Source organism: Miniopterus natalensis, chromosome 17 (assembly GCF_054644295.1).
Source record: "Miniopterus natalensis isolate mMinNat1 chromosome 17, mMinNat1.hap1, whole genome shotgun sequence".
NCBI lineage: Eukaryota > Metazoa > Chordata > Mammalia > Chiroptera > Miniopteridae > Miniopterus > Miniopterus natalensis.
In genome coordinates this window covers 37,644,708-37,668,713 of record NC_142097.1, presented here as the reverse complement: position 1 = coordinate 37,668,713, position 24,006 = coordinate 37,644,708, and the positions used below count along the sequence as shown (strand labels likewise).

The 24,006-nt window shown below is 37.3% G+C and overlaps 1 protein-coding gene across 4 annotated transcripts in view; it reads right to left on the bottom strand.

Annotated features, from left to right (window-relative positions):
* Window positions 1-24,006, bottom strand: part of HELZ (helicase with zinc finger) — a 114,072-nt gene that overhangs the window by 20,630 nt on the left and 69,436 nt on the right. For all 4 annotated transcript variants that reach the window (XM_087826309.1, XM_087826310.1, XM_016204721.2 and 1 more), the window contains 7 exons: window positions 23,197-23,344; window positions 16,827-17,010; window positions 14,953-15,181; window positions 9,555-9,759; window positions 4,720-4,771; window positions 3,519-3,709; window positions 1,626-1,830 (listed from right to left, as the gene is read on the bottom strand). In XM_087826309.1, the coding sequence (XP_087682435.1) occupies window positions 1,626-1,830; window positions 3,519-3,709; window positions 4,720-4,771; window positions 9,555-9,759; window positions 14,953-15,181; window positions 16,827-17,010; window positions 23,197-23,344 (1,214 nt within the window). The remainder of the gene's footprint in view (window positions 1-1,625; window positions 1,831-3,518; window positions 3,710-4,719; window positions 4,772-9,554; window positions 9,760-14,952; window positions 15,182-16,826; window positions 17,011-23,196; window positions 23,345-24,006) is intronic.

The following is a 24,006-nucleotide window of genomic DNA, read 5'->3' as shown; positions in this document are numbered from 1 at the left end:
AAAGAAGATCATTCCATGGTGATAAGTGAGTTACTTAAGAACACAGTATTTTAAATTCTATGTACCTAATAACAGAATTTCCAATTTCATCGAGCAAAACTTAAAGAAAAAATAGACAAATATCAATTACATTTGAAGATTTTAATATTCCTCTCTCAATATTTATTTTTTTTAAAGTAGGCAGAAAATCAGAAAGGATATAGCAGACTTGAACAATCCTATCAACCAATTTGACCAAATTAACATTTATAGAGCACTCCTTTCTTCTCAAATGCATGGGGAAAATTTACAAAGATAAACCATACCCTGGGTCATAAAACAAATCTCAGTCAATTCAAAAGGATTCAAGTCATACAAAATATGCTCTCTTACCACAATGAAATTAAAACAGAAATCAATAATAGAAAAATTCTTAGAAAATCCCCAATAATTCAAAAATAGAATTCACCTTCCTAAATAATCCATGAATCTAATTTCAAGAGAAATTAGAAAGTGTACAGAACTGAATTAAATAACTGAATTAAATAAAAATACAACACTGCACTACTGAGGAGGAAAATTATATACACTAAGTACCTGTATTAATCTTTCACCTTAAAAAAATATATGTGCACACTAGCCAGTGTACGGGAGGCAACTAATCGATGTATCTCTCTTACATTGATGTTTCTCTCTCTCTCTCTTTCTCCCTCTCCCTCCCTCCCTTCCACTCACTCTAAAAATCAATGGAGAAAATATCCTCGAGTGAGGATTAACAAAAAATATGTATATATACACACACACAGGGTGTCCCAAAAACATGAATACACACTTTACTAGCTGATAGCTCAATTGATGTTTCTTTCTTTTCAGCCAGGGTAAGCTTTGAACAAAGGAAATTCATCCTAAAATGCTACTGGAAGTTTGAAAACACGGGTGAAGTACAAACACAGCCTTTATAATTATTCAAAATGTGTATCCATTTTGGGGGATAGTGGGCTCTGGCCAGGTGGCTCAGTTGGCTGGAGTGTCGTCCTGTGCACCAAAAAGTGGCAGGTTCGATTTCCGGTCAGGGTACGTACCTAGGTTGCAGGTTTGACCCCCAGTTGAGGTGTGTATAGAAGGCAACTGATCAATGTCTGTCTGTCTCTCTCTCTCTCTCTCTCCCCCTCATCCTCCCTCCAAAATCAATTGGGGGAAAAACATGTCCTTGGGTGAGGATTAAAAATATAGAGACAGAGTGGGTCATTTTCCCTTATTTACAATTCTAGAAGACAAGAGACTATGACTTGCATAAGAAACAACTACTTTAAATCAACTATTGCCACAGTAGCATTAACGTTTAGTATGCAACAAAAATATTTTGGGTCAACAAAAATGTTTAACAAACAAGGGTTTCCCGTCTCAATCTTAAATGACTACCAGTTGAAACACTTAAAATATTAAGATTTAATATTTTTTGGGGGGAAACAGGTAATACCAATTGTGAGTGGTAGGTTGCATGCAAATTTTTATCTGTGCCATATCTGTGTCTCCTGGAGGGAGGACCACAGCTTTTACGTCCTATTTCCTCCCTGCGGTCTGCGACGCACAGATGGTTACCAATCGCCCTGCAGGTTCAGGGCCGTGGGAGCAAAGCGGCTCACCATCCGGCTGCTCCTGCGGCTCCTTCTCCCGAGGCTGGCTCTGCGGCTGTCCCACGCTGACAGGCGGATGGTGCCCAAGGCCATAAGGCAAAGGAGACCCCCGGCCGTGTGTCTGCAAGAGGTTCATGTTGTAGGCCATCGCTGCCTGGTGGGTAATGAGTCGAGGGTCAACTGCAAATCTACCCTGGTATCCTGTCCATGGTACCTAGGTTATTACAAGAAACAAAATAATTTCATTACTCTAGCAGTTTTAGAAGGCAAACTGCTATAGTGCTGTGATGAGGAAAGAGCAAGCACACACACAGACATGTTAATTTTATCAAAATAAGTACAACGTCAATGCTAATGGTAACAACTGGTTACTGCTACATCTCAACTGGCCTGAAACGGCTCCCTGAATCTTTAGTGTGTAAGGGAAAATTTACCATTTTACAGGTTAGGAAGAAACTGAGGACTTAAAATTGGTAATTATTCCTTGAAGCACTAAATCATTATGTAGTCTTGAGTCAGTTTCCCTCAATGAATGTACACACATCACAGATCACCATGAAAACTATATTTTAAAGCCATAAGTACAGAGTTATACAATTTAATAGACTGAATAAGAGAACTGGGGGAAAATTAAGAAACAACTTAGTCTAAGCAGTCTCAACTCAAAAAACAGGTACTCCAACTTTATACGAGTAACCAAATCACTGAATGCTATTCATCACAGGCCAGATTTAGAAAGGTCATTAGTTTAACCAGTGCCTTGATTAATTCAACTCTCCCTTTAAACACAGAAACAGACATCTTCTTTAGGTGTGTATGTATGTAATCCCTGCATATTAACATAAAAGGGATAAATAAAATGATATCTGAGCTACCTCCCTATTATTTTATTGTAACTGCTAAAGGCAGGCTCTGAGAAATCTTATATAATAAAAGTCTCTTTGACCTAGTAAAATGAAATATAAATCCTAAGGGACTTACTATTTAAAGCAGATGATGTATAATGTTGCCAGGTTGTCTGGGAAGAAATCACTCAGCTAAAATTGAAAGTCTGTGGGGAGTGGGCATGAATTACATATTTCTTACTGACAGTTCTACTCATTGGCTGCTGTGAGTATGAGCTTTCATGATCAATGTGGCTGAGAAATAGTTGCAGCTTGGCATTTTTCCATTTTTGGGGTGTGGGCAGGGGTGCCAAAGATCCTTGGCAATGATCACCTTTGCCTGAAATTACAGCACTTGCCTTAAATGAAAGAAAGGCTTTTTAGGCTAAAATTCCTGAATTTGGAAATATTAGTATATCAGCAAATTAACAAAATTACCCAAATATTCAAATATCTTAAAGGAAATAAAAATGGGTTTTACACAAGATGGAAGTCCTCTAACGATCACAGTCTTAGAAAGGATTTAATAATGTTTTTAAGTAGCAGTAAGATTTCATAAGGTGTGGAATTTCTCAGATAAATTTAGATCCAAGGGAGTTAGATTAATCCAAGCCTCTGTGCCTCCTCTATATTTCTTAGGAAGAGTTTGTGAATTATACAAGAATAAAATGCAAAAGATCAAAGAAAACATCACTTGACAAAACAAGAGACCAATTTACTAGCTCTGTAACTTGTAGCCCAATTTCCTAGTAAGAATATTTTAAAAGAATACAAAAGCTTCTCAATCAAAATATCCAATTTACAGATTTCTTCATAGCCACTAGTAACAACGGTAAACAACAATTCACATTTCTTGGTCATTTTAAAATTTGAAGTTTCAAGATAAGAACTGCTTTAAAAGAAACCTACAGGCATTAAAAAGTTAAAAAAAATAAGCTGGTAGAGCACTATTTGGGAAAGTCACTAATTTAGTGAAGCCTATTTTATTCAATAGAAAGTATCTCAAACATCCACTTACAGGTAAAGGCACCGACATAACTACATTCCCTCCATAGACAGCAGGTACATAAAGAATACTTGTCCCAGTGTGAGGATCTATTCTCTGAACAGGGCTTGGAGATTTCCCCAAATTTGGGTGAGGTCCAAGAGGGGGTGGAGGAGTATATGCTCTAATAGGATTGCCAATAAGAACGGAAGGATTGGGCTGAACTGAAAAATAAATAGAGAAAGGGTATACTCAATAGCTGCACATATTCACCTAAACAAAAATAATTTAAATCATCCGACAGCAAAATATATTTCCCAGGTTTGCCACAAGATATCTTAGAATCAAAGAATTATTAGTGTGGAAGAGTAAAACATATTTTAAAAACAACATAGACATTTAAAAATGTTCCCTAAAATTAGCTTGAGATATACAAAGTATTCCTTTTATAACCTAGCATATTTTTAAATGTCTTCTGAGGCTAAAGACATGTCCTTCAAGAGAGAAAACCATGTGCACACCTACACTCTCAGTAAACATTCTACCAAGACTAGGAAAACATATACAATTCTTCAGAATAAAGTTTTGATTTGCATTTGTAACCAAGCCACATACAAAATGAAGGATAAACAATTATTATTTTAAAAGCATAATTATGCAACATTTTAAATAACTGAAATAAACTTTATCTTGAATTTTGTATGACCTAGAATTTGTAGGATATAAATATGTTTCAAAAACTTATGTTGCATAGAAGGCTTAAATGTTTTTCCTCAAAGTTTCTGGATATGTACCTTGGTATCTACAAAATCACCGCTTTTAAGAAAGGACACATGAACACTGGCCGGGTGGCCGAGGCCGTGGGAGTGTCGCCCCGCACACCGAAAGGCTGCGGGTTCAATTCCCAGCCAGGAAGCACACCGAGGTTTTGAGTTGGATCCCCAGTCAGGGTACATACAGGAGGCAATCGATCAATGCTTCTCTGTCACACTGATGTTTCTCTCCCCCCTTCCTCTCTCTCTAAAAAGTCAATAAAAACACATCCTCAGGTGAGGATAAAAAAGAAAGAAATGACTCTGAGTAGAAGAGTTGAGTTCCAAAGTGTCTGAGAGAGAGAGAGAGAGAGAGAGAGAGAGAGAGAGACTTCCCACCCTCCTCTGTCCAACGATGAAACCTGTGGTCAATCTCTTACATAGTAAAAGTGAGTTTTCATAGGGCAAATGTTTCCACTTACCAAGTCCATCATTCTGGAAATGATCATTCTGGGTATGATGGAGGCTTTTCCCCTTTACAGAAAAAACAAAGCAGATAGCAGATGTATAACAAACACATTTAATATTAGAGAACCACAGCCACTTTCCTACTCCCATGCCAATCAAACGCATACAGCAACATTGAAATGCAAAGGCTATGCGCCTGTAATTAATAACCATTACACTGCTCTAAACCAACTTTCTTTTTAACTATTAAGTCATGGTGCTAGAACTTAAGTGTTCTCAGCTTTAAGTTAAGGATATCTAAAATTCTTTTTTTATAATAATTTTTTATACAAAGAAATATACAACCAATATGAGAAGCCTAAATTCTATTTCTTTGTAGTTTCTCTGTAAATTTTCTATGAATTAAATAACAAAATGTGTAAGTTGTATTTCAAGGGAAAAATATTAGTCTTCAATTCTTCAGGATGAGAACCTTTAAAACAATAACATGAATATAAATATGGCTTGGGATTTACAATAATTTGGGTATGATTCATGGCATCTTAAAGTGTAAAATTGACTGAAAGAACAGAAAAAGACACTTATAATTTGCTTATGAAAATATACAAATTTTCCAGAAAGCAATTTGGCAATACCTATCGAAAGCATTCAAAATGTGCATATACTTTAACCCAGTAATTGCACTTCTGGGAATGTGTCCAAATGAAATAATAATGGATTTGGGCACCGTGTTCATCACAGCACTGTCTCCACATATGATGGTATGTTAACAACCTAAAGGTCCGTCAGTAGAGCATTTACTAAGCCAGCAACGGTGGATCTGTGTAATGGCTTACTAGTCTACCCTTAGAAATGATGACTTTGGAGCAGAAACAGCATTTCAAGAGCCGATTGTTCTGAATTTGTGGACTTGAAAAAATTTCTCTCTTTCCATTGGCTAAATGTAACACACAAAGCCATCATACAACACAAGTAACACATTACACAATTTACCCCTAGACACGTACAAATTTGCTATTTATACATCTAAAAACTAAAGGAGGCGATAATGTCTTCAGCAAGAAGAAAAGTCCATTTTTGACTAGAGCAAAAGTACACTGATGCTTCATTTATCTCCCTGTCAGCAACATTAAATATTCAGATCAGCACTAAACATCAAAGGTCGGTTGGTTAGTTATGGGTGGGCAAGGACAGCTAAGCTCTAACTTTAAAAAGTAAAAAAAAAAGTCAAAATAGAATCATATTTGGTCCATTAGCCAGAACACAATCTTTACAGTGATTGGCACTAGCTGTAAAAAACAAACTTCTGAGGAACAGAGATGTGATGAGAAAAACAGGCAGAAGGGGGGGAAGTGAAAAGGAGAAGATGGCAGGCAGCAGAGCTGGCAGGGATGTGGAAAGATCAGCAGAGCAATCAGAAGTGACAAGAGCAGCCAGGGGCACACACACACTGGCAGGAAAGGAGCTCCGATGACACAGTCAGATGATAAAACAGTTCTAAGACGGTAACAAACCATTTAGATTTCTTAGTCTCTAAGGACCCATCAACCAGGGGAAACTGGGTAGTGTTGAAGAAAACAGTGATTTAAGCAGTGTGGGAGGCAGAATGGCCCCCCGAAAAGGTCCATGTCCCAATCCCTAGAACCCCTGAATATGTCATGTTATGTAGCAAAAGTGACTCTGCAGATATAATTAAAGTTACGGACTTAAAATTTTATCCTGCAGTATCTGGATGGACCCAATTTAATCACAGGAGCCCTAAAAGAGAAATTTCTCCAGCTGGAGTCAGAGAGATGCAGCAGAAGGGAAGTAAGGGATGTGGGGGGAGGGGAAGTCAGAGAGATTCCAAGGGAGAGAAGGCTCTGAGTTGTAGGGGCCACATGCGAGAACTGGAGAACAGATAATATTCAGAGGTGGATCTTCTTGGACAAGGCGAAAGCATTATTTTACAGATTTTAGTCTGTGAGCTGTTTTTCACCATCTATTCTCTGCAGTGTTTGTATAGTGTATGAATTTGTTCCATTTTATCAGAGCTTCCAAACACTGCTCCTAGCAAGTGCCCTAGGAGGAAGCAGAATGAAGACAGGCGTGTTGTTTTTCTCGGTGCTAATTCTGCAGGCGCCCATGAAACAGACACGGTCATAAATGATGCCTGGAGGGGGTGAGGCAATGAGGACTGGCAGGGCTACTGTCCCTGGCTGCCATAACATTCTGTACCTTCGCTGACCCTTATCACAGAACTGACACCTTAGTGAGGAGAATGGTGCTATTTGCTAAACAGCCAGAGGTATAGTTTTGTTGACAAACACAGCCTTGAGGCAGAAGTTCCTGGAGCATTTTTAACCACGATCTAGCCTCCTGCTGATTTTAACTATATGAAGTCATTTTGAAATTTTAAACCTTAGTCTAACATTAACAATACTAATTTTTAATATTTCTTATGCCCAGAATTGTGTTGAAAGTTAAACATTAAGGAAACCTGGGGGGAATCTTACCACATTTTCAGAAACAGCACCTTTTTCTATAAATGAAGTAAATTCCCCTTTATCAAAAGACTCCAGCAAATAAAATAAATTATCTGGGATTTGTTTCAAAATTTTCCAGTGCATATATGTAGTGGTGGTGGAGTGGGGGAAGAGGAATGTAGATGAAACAAGATTAAGTTGATAATTAATGAAGTTGGATGATGGGGAATTCACTATACTATTCTCTCTAGTTAAGTAAATATTTGAAAATTTCTACAATAGAAAGTTGAATAAAACAAGACTCCAGTATGAATTCAAACCTCAAAACAATTTCATGGAAATAAAATTTTAAAAATACTGGGGAGAGGAAGGAGGTAAGGTGACAGAAATAACTTTGGCTCACAATACCTCAGTTACGTAATACTACTGATTATTATTACATACGATATAAGTAATAATTTAAAATAACCAGGTGGATAGATAATCTGGTGAACCACTGTGTTATTGACATAAAAATAACAGATGATGTCTACTGGATCAGTGAAGATTCTCCAAAAAGTTTTGAAAACTGGGGAGGTGGCCGCTTTGGCCTTTAATTACACAATCTTCTCACTGAACGAAAACAGCCACACCACTGGGTGCATCATACCCATTATTCACTCATCAGTGACTACTGAGCACCCACTATGTGCACCCACTATGGCACTAGGGGCCATAAAAAGAATCAAGAATAGTATTTTTGACTTCAGGAAATTTATGGTTTTGGGAAAGCAAGTGGATTCAACATATATTTTCTTCACTTTTAAAACAATAACAAAAATTGCAGGATCTTGCTTAGCGGCAGACATTTGGCATCATGGCTCTAATCTAGCTAAATCTATAGCACATTAACTGATGCTTACATTGCTCAATTAAATAAGAGTTTATTATATTTAAGAATGTGTAAAGGGCATAATTATTTTACAACACTTTAAATAAAAATAAAATTTTAAACTTTCTACCTGAAGTCCCTACTCCTCACATACCCGAGGCTACTTGCTGTTCCCTGTAGAGTCTGTAAAGCCTTCTGCATAAGCTCTTTCTTAAGCTTCAGTTATTTATCTAAAAAATACTTCAAAGGACCTATGATGAGCCAGATGTTGTACTAGGCACATAGGCTAGAGCAGTAACTAATACAGAAAAAAAAAATCTCCACCCTAATGGAGCTTATATTCTAGTTTTTGACATGTCTCCCCAATCTCCCACTATCTCTACCCACTCAGTGGACTCCTAAACAAGATATCCATGGTGGAAATTATCTTAAAACCCACCTTCCTCTTCTGGCCATCACCCCTCCAACATCTGCTACTGGAGGCTAATTTGCTTATTTCTGCTTCTCTAGCACCTACCATAAAGCTGACATGATAAATAATTATTTATTAATAGTTTTAGCTTTAGAAATCCAGAAGATTCAGTTATGCAAAATGCTTAATCCCCTAGTAACCCCAAGTCACTAAAGCATTATTGCACACTAGGTTAATTTTTATTAAACTAAGAGTATACAACAGTATATTAACATAGAAAGTAGTTCTATTTTCAGCTTAATACCTATTTAGCTAAAAAATTTTCAAGATATTAAACGATTGACTACTGCTTACACATTAGGTTTTTTAAATGAAGCCCAAAACGGACATACTCTATTAATTCATGTCAGTAAGTTTAATACCATGCTGATGACTATAAGTTCAACAAAACACTGGAACAAATACTAAACATGTCATTCTCATAACTTTCTTTTCTAGATAAGGGCAAGCATTTTTTTTCCAGGCACTCTAGTAAATAAACCAGCTGTCTCTGTCCAAAATAACTATGGTTTAAAAGTAGAAATGGCTTTGACTCTCCCCCCTGCACTCCCTTTGACTGGATTACTTAAGTAACCTTCAAGAAGTTGGCCACATTTTCTCACTGTGTCAAATACCACTTAAAATGAACTAATAGTCAACAAAGGATTAGAACTACTTTCTTTATACAAATATTGTTATAATATTACTCCTTATAAAAATATGCTTTTAATGAGTGTGATAGTCTAGTCTTTTAAACTTGCTTCGTTTTACTCACATCTTACTAAAATAAGTCTATCAGTAGAGAGGACTGGGAGGTTATATTATTCAAAGGACACAAGAGGAAACCAGGCACTTGAAAACTTTGAGGATGATCGTGACATGAAGCATGGCTAACCACACTGTATTTCCGCTTACATGTCCACACTAGATAATTTCCCTGCAGAAACTGCTTGCCACCCAGTGTAACCTTCAATACTTAAAGCAACTAGCAGCCCAATTAACCTCTGACACTTCCGCGCTCTTTCCCCTGTTAGCCTCTTCGGTTTCCTTCACAGGCTTTACCTTGGGGGGTGACTGCTGCAGCTTGCTGGCATTTCCCGAATGCTGCAGTCTTAGAGCCCGCGGGATAAATTCGGGTGCCAGTGGATTCAACACATACGTCTTCTTCAGTTCTAAAGCCTCTAGCTGAGCTTTGATCTGTTCAAAAGTGATTCCGTGTAGGCTATTATTTTCATGACAGAGGGCAATAAACCGCTCCCAAAATTTCCTACAGAAAAGATTTAGAAGATCAGTTTACAATTTCAGTAGATGAGAACACAGAAATAAACACAGCGACTACAGATAATTTCGAATTTCCTCCCCCTCCCCTAACTCCTTAGGTCCAATATTCATCTGATTGATTCAGATATAATCTTCCCACTAAATCACAAAACTTCAAAAGTTGGTTCTGAAATGAGAGCCATGTCTAGTATTGTGGAACAACAAAGTATGCTCTCAATTAATTTTGGCTGATCAATCCCAAGTAACATGGCCAATGCTCAACTAGCCACACTAACCTAGAATGACGGTTTTTGTTATCCACATAAGGATTTCAAAACTGATAACTCATTTTATAGAGGACTTGTTCTTCTAGGCATACTTACATGTACATATACATTCTACACACATCAAATATACATATCACACACCTACACATGCACACACTCACACACTCAAACTAATTTGAATTATGGGGCCAAAGTAGCCTGGTGCTGGACAACAAAGGAAACCCAACTCAGGACATAAATCTGAGCCACAAAGTAGATAAACCCTGCATGAGGATTCTTAAAAAGTAACTAGCTACTCCTATACTTCTCTCTTATTTAACAGATGCTTGTCACAAGCATAAGTTATAATATTAATTGACTAAGTTAAGAGTTAAATTAATTATGAAAAATACAGGAAGCTGGAATACTAATTTTAATGTTAATTATTCATTTCCTAATCAAATTAATAAATACTAATGGAGAAAAATACATTCAAAACTTGTGGTTGTACACTGTTGCTCCTAGAGGTTTGAAAACAGATCTCCAATGTAAATAAAATATTAAAAACGTATTACAAAAGACAACATATAAAAAGTTTTAAAATTTTAAGTGACTATTATAAATACGCATACCTATCTTTAATATGAGGTTCAAATAATGTTTTATTTGCTATAAAAGATATGTGAAATGGATTCTTCCCAAGTGGGTATCCTTGTGTCCAGGTGGACAGCGGGTAATCAAGATGGCTTCAAGAAGCATAAATGAAAAGGTCTATATTATAAAAGGTAGTATATATGAATGGGAATTGGATTAACATATTCATAAAACTTTGCAGTTTGATTTCAAACTATGTTTCTCTTACATATGCCTTCTACCATCTTTTCTAATTTTTAAAAATGAGTTTAAAAAATGGGTCCAGCCCGGCCAGGCATGGTTCAGCGGTTGAGTGTCGACCTAGGATCCAGGCGATCGGGGTTCAATTCCTAGTCAGGGCACATGCCCGGGTTGCGGGCTCGATCAATGACTCTTTCATCATTGACGTTTCTATCTCTCTGTCTCTCCTTTCCTCTCTCTGAAATCAATAAAGATATATTAAAAAAAAAAAAAAAATGGGTCCAGAAAAAATTTCAGGCCTATATGCCAACAACAGAAAAAGTAAAAATGCTACAAATATAGGTTGTCCCCCAAAAATGTATGCACTCTTAACAAAATTATTCATTTCTATAATTTCTTAAATTTTGAAAATGAACAGTATATTAATAAACACTGACTTTATAATCATTCAAAGCATATAACATTTTTGGGGGACACCCTGTATTATTATGCATTCTTGCCAATAAGACATAAAGACAGCCATTCAGTTACAGGAAGAGTGTGTTGCTAATATACACTAAAATCTGTTCTTTATTTTTATTCTTAAGGACTCTTCTGAAGGAATCAAGGTGGGTTTTTTTCTCATAGCCTAATAGCTAAGGAAGGATTATCTTTAATACAGCACTCAGGGTCTAAAATCCATAAACTTTCCCACCCTTTTGATTTAAAATTCACAGTACTCAACTGTATGAATATTTATCAACACAATTCTACTACATGCTGTATTCAAAAGGAAGTTTTTTTGGTCTAACTGATAAACCAAACTCAGGCCCTCCCTAAATTGATAAAGTATCAGTTTCATAGAGGGGCATTTCATATTTGTGTGAAATTTCAAGACACAGCAAAACAACAAGGAGAGAACGGATTGGCTTTTACTCTAGCTCAGTTTTTAATATCAAATTTTTACAATGTATTTTCATTTTCAGCTTACATAGCTAAATCCAAGAACTTGCTCTATTTTCAAGTTACCTTATAAAACTCCATACCTCGTTCATATACTGCCCTCACTGACCTGAACTTCACTGAGCAGGAGTTGAAGAAACCGTCAAACCACCTCATACTAGTAGCTCCTGACCATCTTTGTCTACAGGACCCCAGGGATCTTGAAGAAGCAGCCTTTGAGCCAAAGGTCACATTTCACAAGTAATGCTAAGCACTTACATAAGTTAATCAAGTTAAACTAGTTCTGAAAGTAACCTGAAATTTCCATTTGAAATCTTACTTCTCTCTTAATTGCCCCATTGATACAGCAAAATGGTCAAGAGCATGGATTCCAGAACTAGACTTGCTTGGGTTTCAGTGTGGCTGCTGTTCGTTCAAGAGCTATTGTGACACTTCAGGCAAATTACTGAACCTCTCTTTGTACCTCAGTTTCTTCATGTGTGAAACAGGGCACCAACATCATCATCATCATCATCATTATTATTATTATTATACCTCATTATTGAAATAAATGCTTCATTACTGACAGTATTATTATACTTTACTATTGAAAAGACTTCTCACTTTTAAGAGAAACATATTTTTTCCTTTAAAAATTACTAGTTTTAAAGCTAAAATTTTTCCTTTTTCCTCTTTGTGAAGGTTCTTTCAAAAACTATTCACACTGACCTGGAACTTCCTAATACTTTAATGAAATACTATGCATGGCATTATAAGGCATTTCTGAACATGTAACTGAAGGATCACTTGAGAATTTCATCTACATTCAAAATGAGAAGACTTCACCACTATGCTTATTTAAAGCCTTCACTGAAATTCAGGCCCTCCCTAAAATGTGAACATATTACTAGATTAACAATTTTTTTCAAGTGTGTCTCTACATTATAAGTATTTCAAAGGGCATAAACCCTCTTTTAATCACTAGATGAACTAAAATTTGGTTTTGTTTTTATGCTTCTAGGATCACTGATAAAACACTGAAAAATCACTTGATGTCCTTAGGTCATGGGGGGCGAGGGGGGAGGGAGGGATAGAATACAGACACACACAGGCACATCTCTACACATGTGAAATACGGTTGTATCTCACAGAGTGAATGGAATTTGCAACTAGAGAAATTCCGCTAAAAGGAAGACCTTCCCCAAACACACCGGTTGGAAGCCATGTATGACTCCTCTCTTTGCCTCTCCCCATTCAGTGCAGACTTATCCATACATTCATCACCTCCTGAGAAAGGCAGGGTAACCAGTGAGAAGAGCTTGGATTTTGAAGTCAATCTGACATCTGTTTGAGTGAACCACTTAATAGCTATGTTACCCTGGCAGTAATTTCAACTCTCTGAATCAGGCTGCACACTTAAAATGCAAATAAAATACCCACATTGCAGGGTTGTTGGAATGACTGAACGTGGCAAAGTGTGCAAAACACTTAACCTAGCACCTGGCACAGAGAAAGCTAGCAATAAACAGCAGCTATCACATTAATAGTTGTTGGCTTGGCAAGTTGGGGAGGGGGAAGTTCACTACGTTCATTTTGGGTTAACAGAAAAGTTCTATTTAAAAGTACTTTACAACAAAAAAGATTATATAACCGGTTACCTTCTAAACTGGTAGTATATACACAGTAATTATTCCTTGAAAACTTGATCAATATTTGGAAATATCATACTAGTGTTTTTTAAATATCAAATGGAAGAGGGGGGCTAGGAGGGAGTGTTTCTAATTAACTCAAAACTACAAAAAATGTATGCCTCCATTTTTATAGTATCTAAGAATCACATGTTCTCCAGGTTTACTTATATTGTGAAATTAAATTAATTTCTAATGAATTTAGAAAGATTAAAGCATAAATATCCATACGCCTCAACTATCAGCTCTTGGGTTAGAGCCATGATTAAACAGTCCAAATAACATAGATAACCAACATTCCCATTTAGCTACTGGTCACGTGACTTTTTCCTCCCTATACAATATATTTACCTCTCTGAACATATTTTGCCTAGCTTACAAATTAATTTGCAGCCCTTGGCATACCCAAGCTCAGTAGTAACAAAAAAGCAGCCAGTAGAGCTGGTTTCAAGTTAAAAATCAGCACTGGACAATTCTGACAGCATGGCCTCAGAAAGAATCATTCACCTACTTGCTCTGAGAAAGTAACGGTTTATGTCAGAGATGGGGTGAAAATGCTTATCTCATGTAATTCACCTCTATAGAAAGGGCTAAAGGTTTTAAAAAAATCTTCATGTTGGTAAATTTTTGGAGTTATTTATAAGGAGAGTCTGTTGATATTTTAACAGCAATTTAGTAGAAACAGTTCTTATGACTACAATCTAAGGAATATGAACAATGTTCTCCAAAGACAAGTTAACAACTTCTAACCACCCTGACTTTCAGATCCTCTGGATTAACCAGAGAGGAAGAATTATTTACATTGAGAAGCCTTGAGAGAAAAATGAGTGGAGAAAGAAATCCAGCAAAAACGAGTTAAAACAATAAAGTGGGAAAATGCAGTGTTGATACAAAATGTCATTTCCGTCAAAGAGACACACAGATACAACAGTCCCTGGGAACCCCTGCTGTAGCTGTTCCTTCTTCCTGGAGCACTTTACCCCAGGTGTCTGCAACCCCTCACCTCCAGTGTCAGCTTCTCAGTGAGGCCTCCTCTGACCACACTGATAATCACAAACCAGCCACCCCACCTGTCACTCCTAATTCCCCTTAACATGCTATTTCTTTTCCATTGAACTTACCACATAAAATACAACACTGCATCTTATTTTGTTTATTGTCAGTCTTCTTCTCCTCCCCAGTAAAATGTAAGCCCCACAAAGGCAGAGATTTTTGTCTATTTCGTTCACTGATCTACCCTTAGCAGCTAGAAGAGTGCTTAGAACATAGTAAGCACTCAAGAAATATCTGTTAACTGATGACTGACTGACTGAATACACAATTATGTATAAAAGAGACTCAAAGCAATATATTTTTGTGTTCCTTCTATTTATCACGTAAAATTAAACTTGATTTTAATTAGCCAAAAGGTCATATAAATAAATGTGCACATAGGTATGAAAATTACTCTACATTTTCCCTTTAATGTCTCAATCATTGACACATAATTACCTGCATCTTCCAATGGAACACAGAGCAATGGGATCACCCACCACAGCAACCAGGGACTGTGCTCTTGTGATGGCAGTATTGAGAAGTTTGTAGTTAGATAAAAAACCATAATCTAAGTCCTCTGTGGAATCTTCCAGCAGTTGTTCTTTCTTTTTAATTGGTGTCTGTTTATGTTTACAAGTATGTCTTGTACGTACTGTGCTAAGAAACAAAACTCTGAATTGCTTTCCTATTAAAAAAATTAAAAAGAAGAGTTAAGATTGTTATTCCGAACCACTGATAAAATAAAGAAGGCATTTTTCTTTTCTTTTCATGTTATTGCTAAATGACAGGTATTGGCAAGGATGTGGAGTAACTGGAACTCATGCACTGCAGGTGAGAATGTAAAATGGTATATAAAACACCATGGAAAACAGTATGGTGGTTCCTTGAAAAATTAAACATAGAATTAACACATGATCCTGTAATTCCACTTCTGGGAATCTACCCAAAAGAACTGAAAGTAGGAACTCACACAGATATCTGTATGCCATGTTGATAGCAGCCCTATTCACAACAGCCAAAAGGTGAAAGCAACCCAAGTGTCCCTCAACAGATGAACAGATAAACAAAATGTGGTGTATACATATAATAAAATATTATTCAGCCTAAAGAAGGAAATTCTGACACATGCTACAACCTGTATAAACCTTGAAGACATTATGCTAAGCAAAATAAGCCAGTCACAAAAGGACAAATACTGCACTCAAATGAGGTACCTAGAGTAGTCAAATTCATAGACAGGCAGTACAATGGTGGCTGCCAGGGGCTGGGAGGAGAAGGGAAGTGGAATATAGACATAAAAATGGTTAAATGTTAAATTTTACTTTTAAAAATTTTAGTATTATTGCAGAACCAACCTTAGTGATTATCTATTCCAAGGTCCCACTCAATACAAGGAAGCTTCCTTGAAGCATGAAGGTTCCTAGCCTCTCAATGCCCAAGGCAGACACAGCTGATTCCATAAGGAAGCCTTACAGAATCAAGTTTGTACATTTTTTAATGCTCTCTCTTATAGTAACACATCTATTCCCTCATTCTATGACAGATCTCCAAATATTTGAACAGTTTTCATGTCAGTCTTTAGTCTTCTCTTCTCTAGGCGAAACAATCCTAGTTCTTTCAACCATTCCTGGGTCCCATGTGGCAGTTTCTAGACCATTAACTAGATCTCCTTGGGGTGCTTTCCAGTTTACTAATACCATTCCTTCTAAAATGCACTCAAATTCTGCATGATCTGGACAACAAATGGTATAGTGGAGCTATTTTCCCCCATGATTTAGAAATTGTATTACTCTTACTACTGTATATTACTGTGAAACCTAAGATTGAACAGGACTTTTTTAGCATGATTCACATCATAGTGTTGTTTCATATATACTTAAAAGCACAAACTTTATGACAACTAGTTGCTGGTAAGTATTCACTTAGGATAGTCTGTAGATAAAAAAAAAGCTCTGCCTTTAAAAGTTCATTTAAACAGAACTTAATTGACAATTACATGTCTGTAAAAATTTTTATGAACAAATTAGTTCTCAGATAGAGTATAACAACAGTAGGTGTTATACGCTACAGATATCACATGTGGCATTTATACAATTACGATCATTGAAAAAGTTAATTTGTTCATACATCTTTTATTTGGATATAAAAATTTAATGAACATGTAAATGAGCTTGACCTTTAATTGCCAAATTTGGCATTAAAGAACTTGATATGAAATGAAGACATAATTACTTGTCCAGAAAAGAGATCTTGAGAATTAAAAATCCAATGTGCACACACTTTAAGACTTAAGCATCTGAAAAACTTAGTTCATTTCAATTAATACTCACCTTGAACATTTAGCACCCTTTCTACATTAACATCAGATAATCTCTTTTTTCGAAGTTCAGCACGTATCCTAAACACTTGATCAGCATAAGGAGTCACCACGCCGATGCTGCCATCGTCTAACTTCCCCCACGCTACTGGCCACTTCCTTCTCAACTCCTCCACGCGTTCCACCACCTCAAATACCTTTAAACACACACACACAGTAAAGTTACACAGTGCTCAGAGAAAAGAATATGGTAACCGAAACAGCTGTACAAAGGGTTCCATTTAGCAAATGTCATTTGTAAATTACCTCTAAATAAGAATAATGCTTTGCTTTTATAAACACAGTGAGAATAAAAACATTTTATTTACATTTCAAACAGTAAATTCTACAATAATGCACCCCGTGAAAACATGAAAATCCAAGACGATGTAATTGGCAACTAAGTGGTCCCCACCCTCTCTACCCAGTCTCCATTTTTAACTGAGAACAGGCTCGAGTTCCCGTGTAGGAGGAGGACAGGGATGCGGCCCTAAAACTGGCAACCCCATCAAGGGAAACAGAGAAGCAAGTCCCGACAGTCCCAGGAGTTCTCAGCCCACTCTCTCCAGAGAAGGCCAAAGAAACCAACCACCCAACTAGGAGATTCCTAGAGTGAGTGTCACCACTTAAGTCTCAGCAGTAAAAGGTCTAGCACCGCCCCCTCCCCCAATGGTATAACTAAGCAGGCAGCCAAGAGCTGGCACCAAACCACTCCTGGGACTAGGACGAATCTGGATTAGACAGACACTTTCAGAATTCACTGTCGTCTAGTGGTACAAGTTCACCCAAGCCATTTCATTAACCTTGCAATAAAGTAATGGCATATTTTACCCAAATGAATATTTTAGATGCCACTTATTGGGCTTTTAATGTAGTTCAATTTATTTTAATTCAATGAATTGATCAAACAGTTCCAATGCTGAGCACAGTGGGAAATACAATGATTAATAAAACATGTTCCTTGCCTACTAAAAGACTACTGTATATTTAGAAAGCAAATTCCCAATTTAAAAAAATATATAACGCAAGGTCAACAGAGGGTCATTCAAGAGTCTAGAGAGGAAGGAGAACTTTTTTTAATGTCTTTTAAATACATGATTTATTTACCACTTGCTAATAAATATCTACTTCAATTTACAACAGTAAATGTGCTTAATAACATCTGAGTTTTCACTCCTTTCAAGCACTTAAGGGCTATTGGCTAGAATGCAGTTCCCACTTCCAGATACAAATGCAATGACTGACAATTGCCCTGTTGTTACGATGATGTAACAGCAAGTGCATCAAATATACACATTGTCCGAGGACTCAGAAGAGCAAACTGGACTGAAGACATGGTGCTCTCGTTATAAGAAACAAGAAAGGTGGGTCTGCATCTACCATGAGAAGGAGTAAGACAAGGCTGTATCCATCCAATTGGTTAGATATGGGGATAGATGAAAGTTGGGGAGACGCCTCTGCTGCCCCTCTACAGACACAAGGAGTTCCTGTAAGTAACACAGACTTGGAATAGGGAAACCTCTCTTCCAGACAGACATCTACTAAATTGGTCAAAATTAGCAAGCAATCCCTGAATGCCTCTAGAGATTAACCTAAGAGCTTATAAGAAATTGAGAAGCATTTACTGTATTCAACAAAATCTACAGTAACTCAGTAAGAAGAGTGAGAGGCCAGGGCATACAAACTAGGGACTGCACCCTCCCCCACAGCTCTGTCTACAGGACTGTTTCAGCAGCTGAGGGGCAGTTTCCAACTGCCCCAGGTCCCTGGGGTGAAAGAGCTATTCTAGCTGGTTTTGGCAGCTGGTTAAGCTCAGAGCTCCCATTTTCCTCAGCTCTATACTGGAGAAGGCCTATATTGAGCAGTTAGCAGCAACTGGGTGATGCTTGTTCCCCCATCCCAATCTCCTGCTACGTAGGGAGGATTTGAGTGGGACAGTGGGGTGAAGACAGCAGTCTCCCTTTCCCGTATGGGCCATATTTCAGGAGAGCTGATCCACTGGGCTTTTCAACAAAGTGACAGTTGCCATTTCCCCCAGCTTCCTAGGACAGAAGGCCTATTCTGGGTAGATTCAGCAGCCAATGAATATCAGCAGATCCTAATCTCCCCAGCTCTGGGTTACAGATCTATACTGGGTGGTGGCAGTAGCTGATGGTAGCACCTGGATAGCAGCACAGTTTGCACACACATACATAACACACGCAGAGCTCTTGGTCCATTGGGGTGGGGTGGCTGGGACAACCAGAGAACAGCAAGCTCCACAACCTCCCACAGCAACTGCTCCCTAAGTTCTGCCCAGGAAATAGAGTAAGCCTCACAACCTGGCAACACTCTGATTCTGCCAAGAAGCCCACTTCAATTGGATCACACTTTAGGCAATTTATGTCCCAGGGAGATGGAAAGTAAAATGACTGAAATGAAAAATTCACTATAGGGCCTCAACAGATTTGAAACTGGCAGAAGAACAAATCAGCAAACATGAAGATAGAGATTATGCAATCTGAAGGAGAAAGAAACAAATGAAAAGAGCCTCAGAGAAATGTGGAACACCATTAAGCTCACCAACATACACATAAAGGGAGAACCTGAAGAAGAGATGGAAGGGGCAGAAAAACATTCAAACAAATAATGGCTAAACATTTCATAAACCTGATGAAAACATTAATCTACAGGTCAAGCTCAGTGAACTTCAAGTAAAATAACTGCAAGGAGATCCACATCCAGACACATTATAGTCAACATGTTAGAAGTCAAAGACAAAAATAAAATCTTGAAAACAGCAATATGAAAACAACTTATCACTTATAAAGAAACTTCAATAACACTGAAGGCAATAAAGCAGTAGGAAAGCATATTTCAATGTGCTGAAAGAAATAACCAATAATCTAATATGCAGCAAAACTACCTTTTAAAAATGAAGGCAAAATAAGATGTTCCCAGTTAAACAAAAACTACTAGCCGACCAGCCCTGAAAGAAATACTAAAGGAAGTTCTTCAGGCTGAAAGTAAGTGACACCAGACAGTAATTTAAATCCACACAAACAAAGCACACTGCTAAAGGTAATTATGTGGTTAATTATAAGAGAGTATATCAGTATATTTCCTCTCCTTTCTCCTCTCAACTGGTTTAAATAGCATTGCATAAAACAACATGTACACAATTGTACTGTTAGTCTACAACATACAGAAATGTAATATATTTGACAATAAGAGCACAAAGGAGGTGACTGATAATTGACACCAGATGGTAACTCAGATCTACAGAAAGAAGTGAAAAGAACCAGAAATAGTAAATTAGATGGTTAATGCAGCAAACTCTCAGGATGCTTAAAAGGCATAAAATTATATAATTATAACAATGTATCACTGAGTTGTAATATATATAGATATAATATTAAAAACAGTAATAGCACAAAAAAGGGGAAAGAGGGAATACAGAAATGTGGGGTAAAGTTTCCATATTTCTTTAGAATTTAGTTTAAATCTGAAGTTGACTCTGACAAGTTAGGATGTATACTATAAGCCCTAGAGAAACCACTAAGAAAACAACTCAAAAGATAGTTAACAAATAACTACTGGAATTAAAATGTGACACTATAAGAATGCACTTAATGCAAACAGTGGTAGTAAAACAGAAATAAAGGGTCAAAACACACAAGACACAGAAAACAAAAAGCAAAAGGCAGAGGTAAATCCAGCCATACCAGTAATAACATTAAATGTGAGTGAATTAGACAATTTAATCAAAATGCAATTATTTTAGACCAGATTTCAAATAAAAACCATAAGAACACAGTGCAATGACGGGGTCTGTGAGAGGGTGAAAGGGGAAGGCTGGGAATACGCCATGCACACAGCACACGAGCTGGCTGCAGCAGCTGCACTCATCAGCCAGGCTGACTTTAAACCAAAATACGCTACCAGAGATAAAGATGGACATTTTATAATGATAAAAAGGTCAATCCTCCAGGAAGATATGACAATTATAAATGTAGGTGACAACGACCTACAGCGTCCCAGTGTGTATGAGGCACAAACCACGTTCCCCTCTCTGCCACGGGCTCCATGAAGCCTGGTGGGCTCATTTTTCAGTATGTGTACAAGTCTGCCTGCTTCTCACTTATCCTGCCTTACTTATTGTTTCCATGGCGCCTCTCTTCATCCTGAATTTCTCAAGGTTAAGACTCGTGTCTTGGTGCTTAGTATTTAAATTCTGCTTCCCCCCTCCACCCTTACCTTGGCATTATATTAAGGCCATTTCATTACTGTGGGATACGAGTTCCATCAGAATAAAATAAAAAAGGGATGGCCTTTCTCACTCTCTTTTATTCTTCCACGTTAAGCATGTGAAAGACAAATTCAAGTGATAGACAAACACGTGACATACAACCAAAAAGCATGTTCCCTAAACAAAGGACAATTATACACAGCAAAGATGTTATAAATATTCAGCTCCAGGTTCTTTAATTTTACTTTTAATCTCATCCTCTGTTCTAAGTTCCTTATGAATGTAAGTCTGTGTGAGACTAAATTATTTTCATAATAATATGAAATCTAAAACATTTTCAGATCTCATAATGTCCTCCTAAATTTTAGTCAGAACCACTATAAAAGAAAAAAAATCTCATTTTCCCCCTCTTGATGTAACTGGTACCACTTGCTCTAGATCACTTTCCTCTCCCTGCACTCACCCTACCATGGCTGGTTTCCTAGATCTGAGTTTCACCGATGCATCTTCTACCCTCAAGAAAAGCCAACATTTTACTGCCCAAACATGCCTATACTGGTATCCAAAACTTGGAAAATCTTGCATATAAACCAAAGAGCTTCTACTCCCAGCCCAAACAACACCTATACCCCCTCTGCCAGCTCTAGTGAACAAGGATCAGTGTTTGCCCCTTGTAGAAAGAGCCCCTAGGGCAATGTATCTCACAGATTTTCACTGGAGTAACTCATGGGGCTCAAGACTGAGTGAACAGCCAAGCTCTGGTGGTGAAATTCAAGGTGGCTTTAAATTTCTCTCAAGTTACATGTTTACTATTTAAAGTTCACACAAATCTTATCTTTATGTTTTAACTATGAAAAATATTTATTTTCCCCCCCAAAAAATTTTTTTTAGTTTAACTGCCAATCCAGGATGATGCCCCTTATTTGTCCTATAGCCTGCAGGTTTCCTGGGAAACAGGCAAGTCACCATGAAGGAACAAGTGGCCCAGGCTGAGAAGCTTAGTCTCTGGCAAACACCAACCCTGCCCCAGGATCACAGTTAGGGCTCAGCTCTGAGCCCTCGTGTCACAATAGGACCACCAAGCCTTCTGGATTTCAGGCTTGCCTTTCTCTGTCAGCACTCACCCCAGCACAGCTGGTTTCCTAGTTTTCAGGCTAGTGGTTTGCAACCTGGGTATAAAAGTAATAAAGCAGACCCTAGAGTTATTTGTCACTACTTCAAACACTTAAAGAAAAGTTTACCTTTTCTTAAAATTAAATGGCACTAACTAAAATGTCAAGTTTCTTTGCTTTTGGCTAGGATTTTATCAAGTGGGTACTATTGATTTTCTTGTACTAACTTCTAACTACAAGTCTCTGATCAATTTTTTAAAGGAAAATGAATTACTATTACATCATAAAAGCCACGTCTTGGAAAATAAAATGAGTAAAGAATGGGACTTAAGGAACAAAGGAAGATGGATACTGCAGATCAAGAACCATTCCCATAATCCATGCACACCCTGCCCCCTCCTCTGGGTTTCGTGAAGTCCAAAACTCCACTTGCTATGATGACCAGAACTTATCCAAACGGCCTCTGGCCTGCTGGCCCCTAAAGACTTCACCAGGTTTTTGTCTGCTGCCTTATCTAACCCTTTTTACTACCCACATTCTTTTGAAATTAAAAAGTCAAATTCTAAGAGAACCATATGAGTTGTAGCACATAATGGGTTAGCAACATCATCATCTTGGTCTGTGTGATCTCTCTGGAGCACAGGATTCTACAATTCAAGCCTTGCTCATTTAAAATGAGACCTCATTTGAGTATAAAATGTAATCACAGTCTATTTCAGATGGCTAACAATAATAATCTATATAAAATAATACCGGCTTTCCTTTTCAATGAAGTCTTGTACTTTGTATTTCATCATAAGACAAAATGTACATCAAAGTTTTTGTTTGCCACAGGAGATTCTTAATAAATCAGCTACACAAGAAAGAACAAACTTTACATACTATTTTCATGCAAATGAAGTAAACACCCAATAAGATGTCAACCAAAAATTTCAAATAAATGCTCAATAAGACCAGATCATGTGACTGCAAAATATTAACAATTTGCAAAAGAACTAAGGTACCTCTGCATTATTATAATAAGCTGTGCTATTTTTTTCTTGTACGTCTTCCCCTCGTGCTGTAAAGAAAGTTAGTGGGTAGAAATCCTTGTGTGCTGGTTGCTTTCCACTGGCCATCAGTTTGCCCTCATAGAAGAGCTCAGAGGTGTAACTGCAGAAAAAGACAAAAATAAATAAATAAAGAGCAATCTATCATCAAAATTAAATTCACCCATAAGAAAAAAATATTGGTCAATTCTAATAATGTTGCTTTATGTCCAGGATCAATTTTAATCTAAGCATCTAATACCAAAGAGGCCAAGATTTTCTCCAAAATTACAGCAGGAACATCAGAGTAGGCTCCTGGTATACCATTGCTAAATGAATTGATTTAGGTAAAGCACAAAACCAGAATTCAGAAAGAAATGACAACAGTTCAATGACAGATGAGAATCTTGCTCCAAGAGGAAACGTGCTAGCTAGTATATTTTCTTGGTTAATATATATTATTATATATGTAGATCATATACATGCAAAGATATTGAAACAATACACACAACTGAAAGACATTCAAGTCTTCACCAATAAAATGAATGCTCTGTACTGATTCATCACTTACTGCAGCAAATGACTGGCAACAATCAAAGAGGAAGCACAAAATGTGATACTAACAAAACCACAGTTAAGTTTAAATTTTTATATCTATCCTATTGCTTTCAGAGAAACCTAAAAATGGTTTTCACATGGCCGACAATCAACATTATTAAATCATACTAAACTTTAAAGCACGGTAAGTTTTTGGTGGAAGTAGGGCTTTCCAGAGTGTTGCCACTG